Below are 14,675 nucleotides of genomic sequence, written 5' to 3' on the forward strand. Positions count from 1 at the left end.
TACACAAGGTGGAATACTCTTATCTCCAGCAGCTCAAGACAAACAGCAGCTAATGTGCGTTGCGGATGTGTTTGCTGATGATAATGCTGAAACTTATCTATCAGTATGAGTAACTAAAAGTGCTTGTTTCCTGAGGGTTCGGTTATGCAGCTAAACACCCCCCCCCCACCCGAGAGAGCGGTTACATGCGGCCTCTGGAGAGACAAACAGACACTCCTTTGCCCGAGGAATTCCGCTTCACTCACACTTCGAGTAATTACATCGAACTAATTAAACAATGAAAAGAATTGATAGAGAAAGCGAGAGAGATTTTCTCGATTCCCATGGGCCGCTTGAAACCGGAGATGTTATCTAGGCGGTGATCTGTGGGTGTTTAGTCTTTTAAATGAAGTTGTGATCTGAGATCATTACAGTATCAAGCCTTGCATTAACGGCAGATCTCGCTGTGCCCATAAGGAACGGCAGCTCCCTGCGCTAAAATCAATCAGGCCTGTTTACTTTGACTTGACATGATTCTGTATATACAGTATGACTGTGTAACAGGCTGGATTTGATTTACTGGAAAAATAATGATGTGCAAAACACTTCGGTTGAAAGCCAATAAAATCTGATAAATGTATCAGGTTTATCACATCAGGAAAAAACCATATTTTTCAGGTCGCCCAAGTTAATACGCAGAGTCTTCCAAGGTAAAGACCAGGCGATGTCTTTGTGAATAAGGCGATTTCCTGTTTGAATTGGAAAACAAGCCACAGTGGCAAAAGGCCAAATCTGGATATATTAGATCAAATGACAATAAAGTCTCTTTTGGGTTTCTCTCCATTGAAGGATTTATAATCTTCATTTCTTAAAAGCAACCGGTACGCGTGTGTGTAGTGAAAGATGACAAATTCAGAATGGCAAGTACAGTCATTTGTGTTGTATTTCACATCTTACAAATATTTAAAAATGAATTTGTAAATACATATATTTATATTATTATATTATATGATTTTTTAAATATGTATTTAATTTTATATAATTTTCAAATGTATATATTAAATCATAAAATATCTTTAGTTTAATGTTACGTTGGGTCTTTACATGAATAGATAAGGTAGTGTCTCAATCTTAAACTCATTTTCCCCTACTCACACTCTTACATGAAACCCTGACATCCAGACTGAAAAAAAAACCCTCGCACGACCTTTTATCTAATCTCCAATGACGAGGACTTTTTATTTTTAATTTCATCTGACTTTTATTGAAAAATCTCATGCTTCTTTCAGCAGGATAACCATATGGGAGGAAAGTGGAATTATTAGATGCAAATTTGTAGACATAAAAAGTTATGTCATAATCAAAAGACCCGTCTTCAAAGTGTTTATGAAAATCCTGCATGGCCTATTAGAATTTTCCTGTCTTTCTGAAGTTGCTGTGAGAAACTGGTAATGAAATTGCAAAGCGTCTGCCTAGTAGGTTTTTATACGGCTCGGCTTTGAAGTGCTCTACAAGGAACGAGACCTCCTTAATGCAGTTTTGCGAGAGAGAGTGAGAGATTACTTTTAGCTGAAAATAACAATCCAGTTTCTCTAATGAGCACATCTCTATCTCCAATTCCAATTCTCACCCTGGAAAACATTGGCCAATTAAAACGGGAAAAAATGCACATTTGCTGGTTCATCTGAACACACGCCCTTAAAAAAAGAAACAACAAAAAAGCCAAAACAGTGCAAAGCTGCAAACATACTGCACATTCAGCTCAGCATTTTTCTTTCTTATCTTATTTCTCTATTTTCTCTTTTTCATCTCCTGTTTTTTGCTGCGACCTGCTTTTTCCACGGCAGCTAACCAGATAACCCGAATAATTATCTCTCAAAGAGCTCAGCTGAGTGTGTTGTACTGTAGGCGTGAGAATCATCTGGGACCCGGCGATACGTTATTATATTGATACAGTATCTGGGTCACTATATGGTAATATTGGGCTTGTTTGTTTGTTTATAGTAAAACATTCATATATGTTTACCCAGACACACTTGAGTGCTGGTCAATTTCCAAAAATAGGATTTTTTTGCTGTAAAAATACTGATACTGATTTCAATTTCCTCCATCTTTACCATTTAGTGTGTGTACATGACTGTTGGTATTCATGGGTACTGCATGATGCCTAGATGTGACATCAGGTCAAGGTTAAAGGTCACATCTGAGGAACCAAAGTGAACAAGCTGAACAACACTTTTCTTCAGTTTCATAATGTGCTTTAACAATTGCACGTTTGAGACGGAGTTATTTGAAGCCGAACAGTACGCTAAACGTGATGGGATTGTCACGCTTCCAGCAAAAGATTTGTTCTAAATTCATGCAAATTAATTAATTAGCAAATTAAGACCCATTAACACACAACAAAAGTCAATTTTATGGCCCTGCCAATGAAGCCTGCCCCTGGAACATGCAATAATACAGACTCTAATTATACAACAAACAACTGTTTATATGCTTGTGTGCGTGTTGTATAATTAAAATGATGTATTCATTTCCTTTATTGTCAGAGTAGAGACCGAGTGTGTGCGTTTCCAAACATCGCCCCCTTTGAATCACAGGACGGTTGCTCCGTTGGGCCAGGTCAGATCCGAGGGCACTTTAAATGTCATGTTTAATGAACAGTTGCTATCACACTGTGGAGGAATGAGCAGAAAGATCACTCAGGGCATTCAGAGGGCTATAAACACACAACCTGCAATGTTTCCTAACTGGTGTTTGCTGGAGCGGATACATTTAAGGAATCGTATCCAACCACATGAAAACAAATCGGGAAAACGGCCTTCAGGTTTGTCATAATCACAGCAGTAAACGTTTGAAAGTGGACTTGGATGCATTTTTCTGCGCAGTACCCTCAGGAGAGCGTCGTCTTGACCTAAATAAATAAAATATGAAGGAAGATCCTTTAAATGACGCCGTTCCATTGGTTTTTACAGCAGAGCCGGTTGGGATGCTGAAATCTGATTGGCCAACTTCCAGGAATCAGTGTTTGTCAGACATCAAAACTTGGATAATTCAGAGGTTTGTTTTGGATAAAATAAGATATCTACAGGCAAAACTGCATTTTTCATTTTGTTCTCTTCAGTTCACCTGGCTATAAAACTTTTTCTTTTTAATGGACTTTTTTACTTTTAAAGGGTTTTATATATCGACCGCGGACTTTTATTGTGCCGTAAAGCACATTTATATGAATCTGCCACCAAATGGCATAGAAAAAAACAAATGGCGCTGGTTGGTTTACTTAGACAGTGTCCTTCTGTCTAATTGGGTAGAACCAGCAGAAGTTTGGACCAGACCTTATACTGAAAAACAAAAGTCCACTGAAAACACACGGATTGTCCACTTTCTTTTTGTTTTGGAAAGAACAGCACTAACCGGTTTCCACATCCTGTGCGTAGAAGTGCAGGCCATCTGTGATCTCGGTGACATAGACAGGTCTGTACTTCGGCACCCGCTCGATCTCTTCAGTGATCTGAGCCACCTCTTCTATTGGTTTCTCTTCGTAATTGGCCCAGACCTGTAGGAAAACAACAAAACACGAACAAATGCTTAATTATTTATATCAAATGGCTTTGTCTACCTTGTACAATTTTGTATGTAGCCCTAAAATCTCACACACTTCCAAGTGAAACATTCCATTAAAAAAATCCAGTGGGAATTGTTTACAAGGAAATGTTTATTAAAAAGTAAATGGGGTTCATTTTGAATTAATTTTGCAATCCACACAATGGACTGAACAAGAAATCTGTGGCAGAACCTGGGTTGCAAATCACAGTTTTCAGGAAAAGAGTTCCACCTCATCATTGCTTAAAAAAAAACGTCCGAAAGCAACCGTGCGTGCAGTTTGTTCCGCTTACTAAGCGCTGAAGTTTTCGACTTATGAACTACAAACACAATGAGCCAAGACTCTTAAAGAAGCCACCCGTTAATTTATTCCAAGCGCTTTATTAGCAAATGATGTTCATCAGCTATTGAAGTTTTCTTATTCCATTAATTTTTTCTCTCCCTGAGAGCGGTAGGCGGCTTATTACAAACGAGTTTTGTATGAGCTTCCTTGTGGTTCTGGTTTTAGTTAATGATGTCCACCAGGACCGGAAAACCGACATTTACAGGGGCAGCTTGTGAATAAAAAATCCAGAAGAATAGAAATACAACCAGTGACACACAGTGAACCAGTCATCAAATGATAAACTACAGGGTCAAACAACCTAATTACTTTCAATTATTTCCCCTGAGGCGTGACAAAAACAAAGAAACGCAGAGAAAAATAATTCCCTAAAGAAAACGTCTGGGTTAATGAAGATTCAAACATGCCACGCTCTGCAAACCGCTAGCACAATCCGCTACAGCAAGGGCATTAATCTAACCCACTACCCACAATGCCCTGGCACAGTAACATGACCCAAGTCGTTCAGATTATAGTGACCCAAGTCGTTCACATTATAGTGTCACCGCTTGTCACCGACTGTCATAATGTCATTTTTTGGTGCTGTAGGCCAACACAGAACCTACGCTTCCTGCAGCCATGCGACCCCTGACACATGCCGTAAAGGCACAAACAAACGTGAAATCCACTTGTATCCAGCGCTGCAAAAGCACAAAGGAGCCACAAACGCACACTGTGACTCAGAAACACAATGCACCCTGGGCAAATGACCTTCTGTGGGCAACCAACCATTCTTGTTTGTTCCACATGAGTGCAGGTATATGACTGCTGCTGGGCGGGGTCACAAAGAGAAAGGATTTGTGATGTATTCTGCCATTGAGCTGCCTGTGGCCTAAATCCATAGCAATAAGCCGCAAAAAACAAGTCTGACAGAGAGAAAGATGGAAAGAGTGATAAGACGCGTTCCAAACTACCCAGAATCCGGAAGAGGACAGACATGCGCTTACAGATATTTCCAGCAAAAACATATAATTTCTAATCAAAGGTCTAATCAATTCTTACTAAACCCATAACCACATATTTTATACTAAAGGGATAAGTCACACATTTTTTTCTCATCTATTATTAACACATGTTGTTCAAAACCTGTTTAAGACTCTTGTTCTTTTGTGCAAAAATGTCTCATCGGTTTCCCAGCTAATAGGGATCATTCGCAGAACTTTAGCTAACGTTCTCTAAAAGTTCTCTTCGTTTCAACAAAATGTTCCTGCAGTAATGTTATTGCATTACTGTTATGTTCCAAAAAGTTAGCATAAAAACCTTTTATTGAAAGCTTTAATAAAAAAAATCTAACGTTCTTATTACTAAGAATGAACGTTAATACAACGTCTAAAATGTTTTTATAACTAATAGGTATATAATAATAGGTGTCCCTCAAGGCTCAGTGCTTGGTCCCATGCTGTTTATTCTTTACATGCTTCTGCTTGGTCGTATCATTGGCCGGCACGGAATTTTATTTCATTGCTACGCTGATGACACACAACTCTATATAAGGACAAACTTCGTCTGCTGTCCAGCCATTGTCTACTCTAACTACCTGCTTGGAGGAAATAAAGGAGTGGATGAATCAAAACATTTTGCAGCTAAATAGCTCCAAGACGGAAGTCATTCTAGTTGACACACCAAACCAGGTCTGGACATCAAAAATAACCAGCATTGCCTTCTTTGGTCAAGATTTTCCATTCTCTACAACAGTTACCAACCTGGGTGTTAAAATGGACTGTAATCTGACCTTTGAGGCCCATATCAATCAGCTGTGTAAGACTTCTTTTTTTCATCTCAGGAATATCTTCAAACTTAATTCCACACTGACATTTGCAGATGCAGAAAAACTTATCCACGCCTTTGTTTCCTCCAGACTAGATTATTGCAATGCACTCCTCATCGGGATCTCAGGCAAATGCCTTCAGAAGCTGCAGTATGTTCAGAACTGTGACGCAAGGATCCTAATGAGGGTGCGCAAGTACAACAATATTACTCCCATCCTTAAATCCCTTCATTGGCTTCTAACACAGGATTCAGTATAAGGTCTCTCTCCTTACCCACAAGTGTATCTATGGCGATGCCCCTCTCTACCTCAAGGAACTTCTCACTCCACAAAGCTCAACACGTAGCCTCCGCTCTGCCAAAGCATATCTTCTCAAACCCACTAGGACTAAGCTTCATACTATGGGCGATCGGGCCTTTTGCTCAGCTGCTCCCAAACTGTGGAATGCTCTCCCTGACCATCTGAGGGCACCACAGTCATTGAGTGCATTCAAATGTGGTCTTAAGACTTATCTTTTTAGTCAAGATTTTAATTGATTGAATCCTCTATTTTGTAGCACTTTGAGATTTCTGTAAATATAAAGTGCGCTATAAATAAAATGTATTATTATTATTAGGTAACGTAAGGGGAACGTTCTTACAAAAAAATCGTTAGGGGTTTCTGTCCATACAATGGAAGCCTATGGGGTCCAGTGTTGTTCGGTTACCATTCTTCAAAATATCTTCTTGTGTCTTCAACTGAAGAAAAAGTAATACAGGTTTGTGAATAAATGATGAATGATTAAATAGCATGTTACTGTGATTTTACGACCATTAAAGTTACTCTTCAATAGCATTAATCGGAGAACATCCCTTATCCACAGTGAAATCACTGATGTTGCATAACCCCAAATAGCTTATTGCTTTAATATAAGCAACATCACTTCTTATAAATAGTATGTTAATGTGCCTTTCACTGTTGCATTCAGAAGGAGAGGTCAGGCTTTTCTTCAGGGACTAAAGATACACAGTTACATTCATAAAAATGGCCTCTCTCACACACAGTTCTGGGGAGGGGGCCGTTCCAAACACTGATGAAAGGTGACAGCGTGTCAATTCCAATAGAGTGTGTTCTAGCCTGCGAGAGCGAATTCCCATCAACACCCCGCGAGCACGCGCACACACAGGCCCAAGGCTAAAGAACCAAATGTATAGTCCCAGTTTATCCTGGAACACACTGAACTGTACCTGCCAAATTAATCTATATGCAAGCGAGTTATCCGCAGCAAACAAGGCACTAAGCCAGGGAAAGAAACTACAATACCCATAAGTCACTGCACCCGAGGCGGGTAACTGTTAACTGAGCTCTGTGTTTCTGCAAGCAAGACAAAAAAGGCAAAAAATAAATGCACCCAGACATTTTAATGAAGCCTTTAATTCAATCAAACAGCCATCTATTAATGCTAAAAGAATCAATAGCTGTGCTTATTATTAATCAAATTATACTTAGTAAATCAATTCAACATCCATTATATTCATAATGAAGGCACCTTTGGAAATAAAGGCTCATTAATTCAAGAGAACGCACACTTCAGACGCCTCTGTGCGAAACATTAATGGGATGACAGGCATTGCAACGCGCACACACAGTAGTCACAAAGACCACCACAACGCAAGAACTGGTGTATAAATTGGAAGACATTTGCAATGACTTGAAAAAACAAACTCATGTCTGAAAAGTGTGAAAGGATTTTTTCCATTCGAGACGTTCACCGGTATGTTTAAAAACAACTTTCCTCTTATTTCAGTTACAGGACACATACATACAAGTATAGCAATACAGGGATGATTTATAAAGCTCTCAAGTGTGTGAAATACATCACTTCATCTACTTAAAAACAAAGACATTTGGATTTTGCAACCCATATTAGTTCCCTAATATGACACATTTTTAAGTGAAACATAATCAATAAGGAAAGTAGGACAGGACATAACATTATCCACTCCAAATTGATTGTAATATAAAAGTGGCCATTTTAAACCAGAACAGACCAGCTTGCCAGAATTTATTTGAGCACGCTCAAGTCAAGAAAAATTGTTGACCAACAAGTTACCCACAAGACTGCCATCATATAGAGATGGAACTAATACTGTCTCTAACAAGAACACAACTAGAAAAAGGCTACAGACTTCAAAAGATGCTTAACTATGACTCCTCCCACCAACTTCAAACCCAACCAAAACTTTGAATGTTTATATGCAGTGCTACACCATACAAACACCCCATTTATGTGAATGATAACCAGAGAGGTGTGAGGTATTACCAGCATGTTTTAGCTGAGTCAATTAAAATCTATGAACCGTGATGTTTGTCTGCTCGATTCATCGGTGCATTTTGATGAAGCCATTGGGGATATAGAATGACTAACAAGATAGCCACAAATAGCCGTCTGCGGATTGATAAGATGTCTATCTACAAGAGGTTGAGCTAGACTTTTTTATTGTCCAGGCTCGTAAAATATCCGTCATAATCTATTATTACCTGTCACTGTTGTGCAAGGTGGCATTACGTGGTAATTAGCATGTTCGGGACGTCAACAGTTGTCATCACGCTTACTCTCGGAACTTGCTGTATTTTATGCCGACTTCACGTGCTCTTGGAATTATCAGTTTCAGAGGTAAAAATTGCACATGAACACCCTCCGATGTCACGTTTCCCACTGTGAAGTTGGGAAATCATTTTGATACGCGAGTTCCAGAGATGGGCGGGCCTTACACAATCAACATGGTGGATAGAAGGATGACGGATATGATTTATTCGTTTTTCTGCAACAGCTTCATTGCCTTGTCTTGTCAATAAATTAGTACATATTTACATATATGAATAGCCATTTGAAGCATATTGTATGTTTTATACACTGCGAAAATAGCATGTCTTTCAGCAATATTAAAATGACACTGTAGGATGTACGGTTGAAAACTATTACCATATAACATTTTCCCAAGACCCACGCAAGCATGAATTTGGCATCCTCCATTCTTTCCGACAACAAAGCACCTGAACAGAACCAGCTTGGAATCATGACATGAGAAGTGGGAATTACCAAATTTCAGAGAGCGCATGAAGGCAGCATCAATCCAACTGAATACCCAATAAAGCCGTTGTTGTTTATATTCATTTAAATATTTAATGTTTCTGATGTCAGACATAAAATAATAATAACAGACAAATGTTTATGTTCATATGTCGAGTCAGTAACAATGACAGGTGCTTGTAAATGGTGTTTTGTACTCACTCACAAGTAAGCTGTGGTTTGGTCATGAATGTGATGCTTCTGCCGCTCACTGAACAGAGAAGAGGCCAAGAGAGACATTTTCCCACTCACTGAAAGTTAAGGTTTATCCAAAAAGATGCTAGTCGCTTTTCTGAAGGAAACAACTCTGTAAACACAGCACCTCTACGCGCATTTGTGTGTATGCGTGCACACGACGAGGGGGCTGAGATGCATCTGCACCGCGAGTCACCGCTGACTGCGCACGCTTTCCAAAACGGACCAGGCATTGAAAGTAAGCTTATGAATGGGAAACAAACGTCCCTTCAGGGCAGGGATAGTAGCCTACGATGACAAAAGGTTACAAACTGCCCTTATTGTAATCCGTCAAAGCGACGGACGGCCTTCAGATTTTTCCATCACTGGTCAAAAAAAACCTGTCAATGACGAAGCATTTTGGGTTAACGCGACCTCTGCTATAAACATTACTAAACGAATGAGTCCACTTCCACAGAAACACAATACAAATACAACTCAAATATAGATATCTAAGCAGCAATAACCAGAATAGAATGTTTCAAGTCCAAAATGTTTTGCTGCTGTTGATTTGCAATTCATATGACAACTTGTGCATATTTTTGTTCTGATTTTGAATGAATAATTCCACTCGCTGACTCAATTAGCAAAATTGTTATGTCCTAAACAGTAAACAGTAACGTCCTTCTTCACCCTCTGATTTTCTGAAAAGATGAGTTTAAACAACTCGTGGGCATATAGGATGCAAACCGTGCATGCTCAAAAGCCAGTTCTTAAAGATGTTCAGCATTAAAGTGCAATGACCCATTTATCAACACAAGAGCCTCATGTCCAAATAAATATTAAGGTAGGTAAGACCATGAGGGAATGAAATCAGTCACGACAGTACTAAGCTTTGCTTGCGTGATTAACATCTTACAACTAGAACCTCAAACCCTGGTAGACGTCCACAATGAAAAAGAACAGGAGATCCAGTCACAAATTGAGTTTTTGCTTCAGACAGATGCCACATCTACAGATTTCCACCCTGTGTGGCATTTAGTGTGTTAAGATCAAGTTTGATAACTTCCAAGTGTCTGCACAATAATCCTCATATCAGTCTGACATGAGATCCAGCAGTGACAGCTCGCAAGTATGTTAGCGCGCCATGCATTTTTCAAATAAATGCATGCGTGCGCAATGTGGATAACACATTTCATGCTAACATGACTGTAAAGCGCCATTACACCAGACAGCAGAAAAACGCTCTCGCCCGTCACTGTCACACTCTTTCTCTGGTACAAATGTGCTCAAACATGCGGGTCCAAGCAGCACGAGAGGGCAGCCGAACCATCAATCACACGTTTCACAGTCCACATCAATCTACTCAGGGATGCTGACAAACACATCAACTAAGTGACCTACACTGTCAGCAACCACTTAACCTGCAAACACTGAGTTAGCGCAATAAACTCGCAGTCATCACACGCAGCTGTACGGTCATCCAAAAACATTAGCATAAGTACATATGCTGGACAAATCTGTGTTTTTTGACCCGATCGATTTGGGATGTCACGGATGCGATGGGTATGAGTGGAGGGCTAGGGGACAGTTGGACTTTGCATCTTAGATGGGGTTACTTAGCAAATAAATTTATGCATTAAAAGCGTCCAGGTGGCGCAACACTTTAGGAGTCAACAGCTGCGAGTTGTCAGCATGCAGAAGGCTTCTCGTCAGCCTCATATCACTGACAGCAGCTGTTGGGATGCAGCGGCGGCTGTGCGGCTTATACCCCGGCTTACACCGCTAACGGTGTCGCCCTCCTGTCAACCGTCACTGACTCCAACCAGCCTGAACGGTACCAAAACGGTAAGAAACCAAAACTGGCCTTTTCCACCTCGTGTTGGTGTACTTAAACGCAACTCAAGAAAGCGTTTAGCACTGTTTTAATGGTGCGACTGCGGAAACCATGGCAACACAGAAAGCCCAGGCTGGTTTAACGGGGTCTGGCAGGCATGTCTCGGCTCCCCACCCGCACAGATGACGGCCCCAAGGAAACACTGCGGCATATGGGGCCTTACACAACACAAATCCTTTCTGCTCCCACGCTGAATTTACACGCAGCTAATAAGGGAAGGACACAAAAAGACATATTTCTTATAACGTGAGCAGATTTAATGAGATTTAACTCATGATATTCACATGTGTGTATATCACACATCCTAATGCAGTTGGTCATTATTCAAAACCGTTTTCTTCAGCATGAGGAAAAACCGAATGCACTGAAGAAGTTCGGATGTTCCACACCATTCAAAACAGACCTCCTGATTTTTGCTTTGAGTTCATAAAAATAAAAGCCCTTCAAAATCAGCATTCATTTAAAGTAAAGACTGGAAGCGAAGCTATTTAAAGAGGCTTATTTCCAGGTCCCTGCCTAACTGCTGTCTGCCCACACTTCACTGCATGAAATAACCACACGCGACATATGTTTTAATCAGACTCCGTCATGACACAGGACCTCCAGGAAGGACCTAAAATGCAGGTAAGATGGACTTCACAAAAAAAAGGTAAATTACCGTGTTTGTTTAAACTAAACAAAGTTTCATTCATTGCACAGCTTTTTAATGAGTACAAATGAGCATTTAAAAGCAAACCAGTCAACTTTACTTGATATAACATGGTGGGTTGTCATGGCTACAGAGCTCAATGCAGCCCCTTGGTTTTCTCAGATCGAATATCGGTCTTGCTCATCAACTTGCTCGCATCTGACAGAAAACATGGCCATGTGGCTGTTGAATACTGGGATTATGAAGAGGAATGGGAGTGAAACAGGACTGGCATGGACAGCGGGGGGACACTTACATCCTGAAGGAGGTCTGGTAGCCCACTGAAACCAGTCAAAGCAAACACACATACATGCGCTCGCTGAAAGAAGCACATGAGAAAGATGAGAATAAAACGAAGTCTAAGTACGTGTTTACAAAACAGTGCGACTCCTTCGAGGTAGACAAAATGTCTGTTTGAATAGAGCGACTGAAATAGATCAATAACTCTACATTTAAACATGCATTAAAGTCTTATTTAAACACATGCAGTGGGTATGCACATGAAGTCACTTTCCCACGTGAACATGCCAAAACACACTCCCTTGAGTGGCAAAACACTCAGCAAAATGGCTGCTTACAATATCAGGAAACGCAATTCCACGCAACATATCAGTGTCCAAGGACACCTGGTTCCTTTGTAAGTCGTAAGGATCGCCATCGAGTCCAACTGCTTTTAATTTCAGCAAATAGGATGTCCTGCCAACTTCCTTAAACTCAACTTCTTGGTCTCAACTACAGTTTATTACACAAATATTAAAGGGAACCTCTGTCCAAAAATGAAATTTCTGCCATTAATTAATTACTCACCCTCAAGTAGTTTAACATCCAAATTAAGGTAGTTTTGGAAGTTTTCTGACTCCTCCATGGATGGCAACGCAACCAAACTTTAAAGTCCAAGTTAAAGTGACATTGAAATATGTGTTCTGAGTTTGTCACACAACAGAAAATTGTGTTATTAACCACCCAGCCAAATTTGAATGGAGAAAAAACATCTAAGTAAATAAAATAAGTTATCAAAATCTTTTTGAGACTCTCTGCTCTCAAACGCTGTGGGCGTGTCCGCTGTTGGCGCTGAAGCCACGCCCACTCGAATCGCTCAAGTCCCCAGCCCAGTAGGCTATATGTGAATTATGTGAATATGTTTTATTGGAGGATTGGAATTCAAACACGCGCGATATAGATAATTCAGGAGCAGGTTAAAAGGTATGCGTATTTGGCGTGCTGTCCGGAGAGAGGGCTCCGAGCCCGGCAGTTTCTTCAAAACACCGAGTACTCACCCCATGTCCGGGGAGAAGGCTCCGGGCCCGGTATTAGCCCGAACCCAGAGTGCGTTGTGGTTACAAATAGCACCCGGCAATGTTCAAGATAGCATCTGTGCACGGAGGCACAGCTTAGAGAGACAGGCTTCATACGCAGCGTAACGGAAGTCCATTTGAATTATAAACAGTGAGCGCATTTGCTATAACCAATCACATATTTAAAAACTACAATATTAATTTCTCGCTAGAAATGCTATCAAAAGTTATTGAAAGTGAAAATTAAACGTACATTTACTACGTACAAAACTTTGCCCCAACGGGCGTTTCGGCTGCCATTTTATTTTTTCGAGCTTGAGCCTTCTCGACCAATCACGTTCCTCACATGTTGTTATGGAAACGACAGGTCTCCGTCATTGGTTAGCTGTGAAAAAGGTGCTTCACAGGATGTTTTTTCAGAAAAGTTGAACTTTTTTCCAACCTCAAAAGATGCTCTGAGCTGCAGAAAAAGACGCTGGCGTTTTTAAAAAGCGCTCAGGACTTTTTCTGAAAACACGGTTTACTCCATAGGATTATAATTTAAAACAGATGCTAGCAGTTTCAAAAAAGAAGTCAAGTGTGAACACAGACAGTTTTGTCTATTTGTAGTGGTTCTCTCTTGAGCTGATAAGGTAGATGCTGAAATTGCTAATAGCGAACCAGCCGGGTGGATTGTCTGTTATTTGGCGTGAGATATGTTTAGTTGGGAAGAGTGAGAGCCTGAAAGCATGTGCAAAAAGCTTACAACCCTGAGCTCGTGACTAAGCAGACACCTGATGCTAGGCACTCTAGTGATAGGGGAGCAGTGTTGGGTGTAACTAGTTACTAAGTAATTAGTAATTTACTGTAATTTAATTACTTTTCCCTTGAAAAAGTAAAGTAAGGGATTACTCTTATTTTTTCTGTAATTTAATTAGTTACTTTTGATGTAATTAAACTAAATACTTTGTGTATTATATGTGTGTGCAATAGTGGAATTGACATCAAAATGCAAAGTCTAACTTTAAAATCTGTGCTTTAATGTATAATTCTCACATTTGTAATACTTTGGTCAGTTAATAAGAGTACTTTATGTAGTTTAATATTATTTATTTGAATGAATAAAAAGAGCCCTTTCATGCCTATCCTTGAATCACTTAACTAACCAAGGTTGATGTAGGATATAGAAAGTAATTAGTAATAAGTAATTAAATACTTTTTGGAGAGAGTAATTTGTACAGTAATCCAATTACACTTTTGAATATGTAATTAGTAACTAGTAATTAATTACTTTTTGAGAGTAACTTACCCAACACTGTAGGGGAGGGGCCGTGCATGCTCAGACGCTCCATTGCGTCATCGATCCCCCATTTTTTAGCCCTGCCCTGAGTCTTTGTAATGTGTTTCAGCAATACATTTCTAACATCTATAATTGTGTTTAGAAACACAGACTTTAAAGCGTGCGTTCCCTTTAAAGTCTTCACTTGCTATGTCTAGTCTATTTGTAGTCTTATTACATCACTTTCAAAATTAGCACAAAGTTCAGACCAAAAACAACAAAGAATAGGTTTTTAAAATTGTTTCAGAACTAAGAGAATAGTGGAATCCACATCACAACTGTAACGACAGAGACTGACAATATTATTGGAATCCCTTTCAAAGCATTATTTCCAGATGATACGATAAAACAATGAAAAAACCATTTCAAAAATCCATTTGCAGTAGAAATGTGAAACTGCACATCACAAACTTAAAATACAGTAAACAAAACGTCATTGTCCGATTCTAATATAGTTAA

The 14,675-nt window shown here is 39.8% G+C and overlaps 1 protein-coding gene across 1 annotated transcript in view; it reads right to left on the reverse strand.

Annotated features, from left to right (window-relative positions):
• snd1 (staphylococcal nuclease and tudor domain containing 1) overlaps positions 1-14,675 on the reverse strand; it is a 156,356-nt gene that overhangs the window by 24,971 nt on the left and 116,710 nt on the right. Inside the window, exon 18 of the mRNA XM_057323628.1 lies at positions 3,394-3,535. Within this exon, the coding sequence (XP_057179611.1) occupies positions 3,394-3,535 (142 nt within the window). The remainder of the gene's footprint in view (positions 1-3,393; positions 3,536-14,675) is intronic.

The sequence above is a fragment of the Triplophysa rosa genome, linkage group LG24 (genome assembly GCF_024868665.1).
Source record: "Triplophysa rosa linkage group LG24, Trosa_1v2, whole genome shotgun sequence".
Taxonomy (NCBI): Eukaryota; Metazoa; Chordata; class Actinopteri; order Cypriniformes; family Nemacheilidae; genus Triplophysa; species Triplophysa rosa.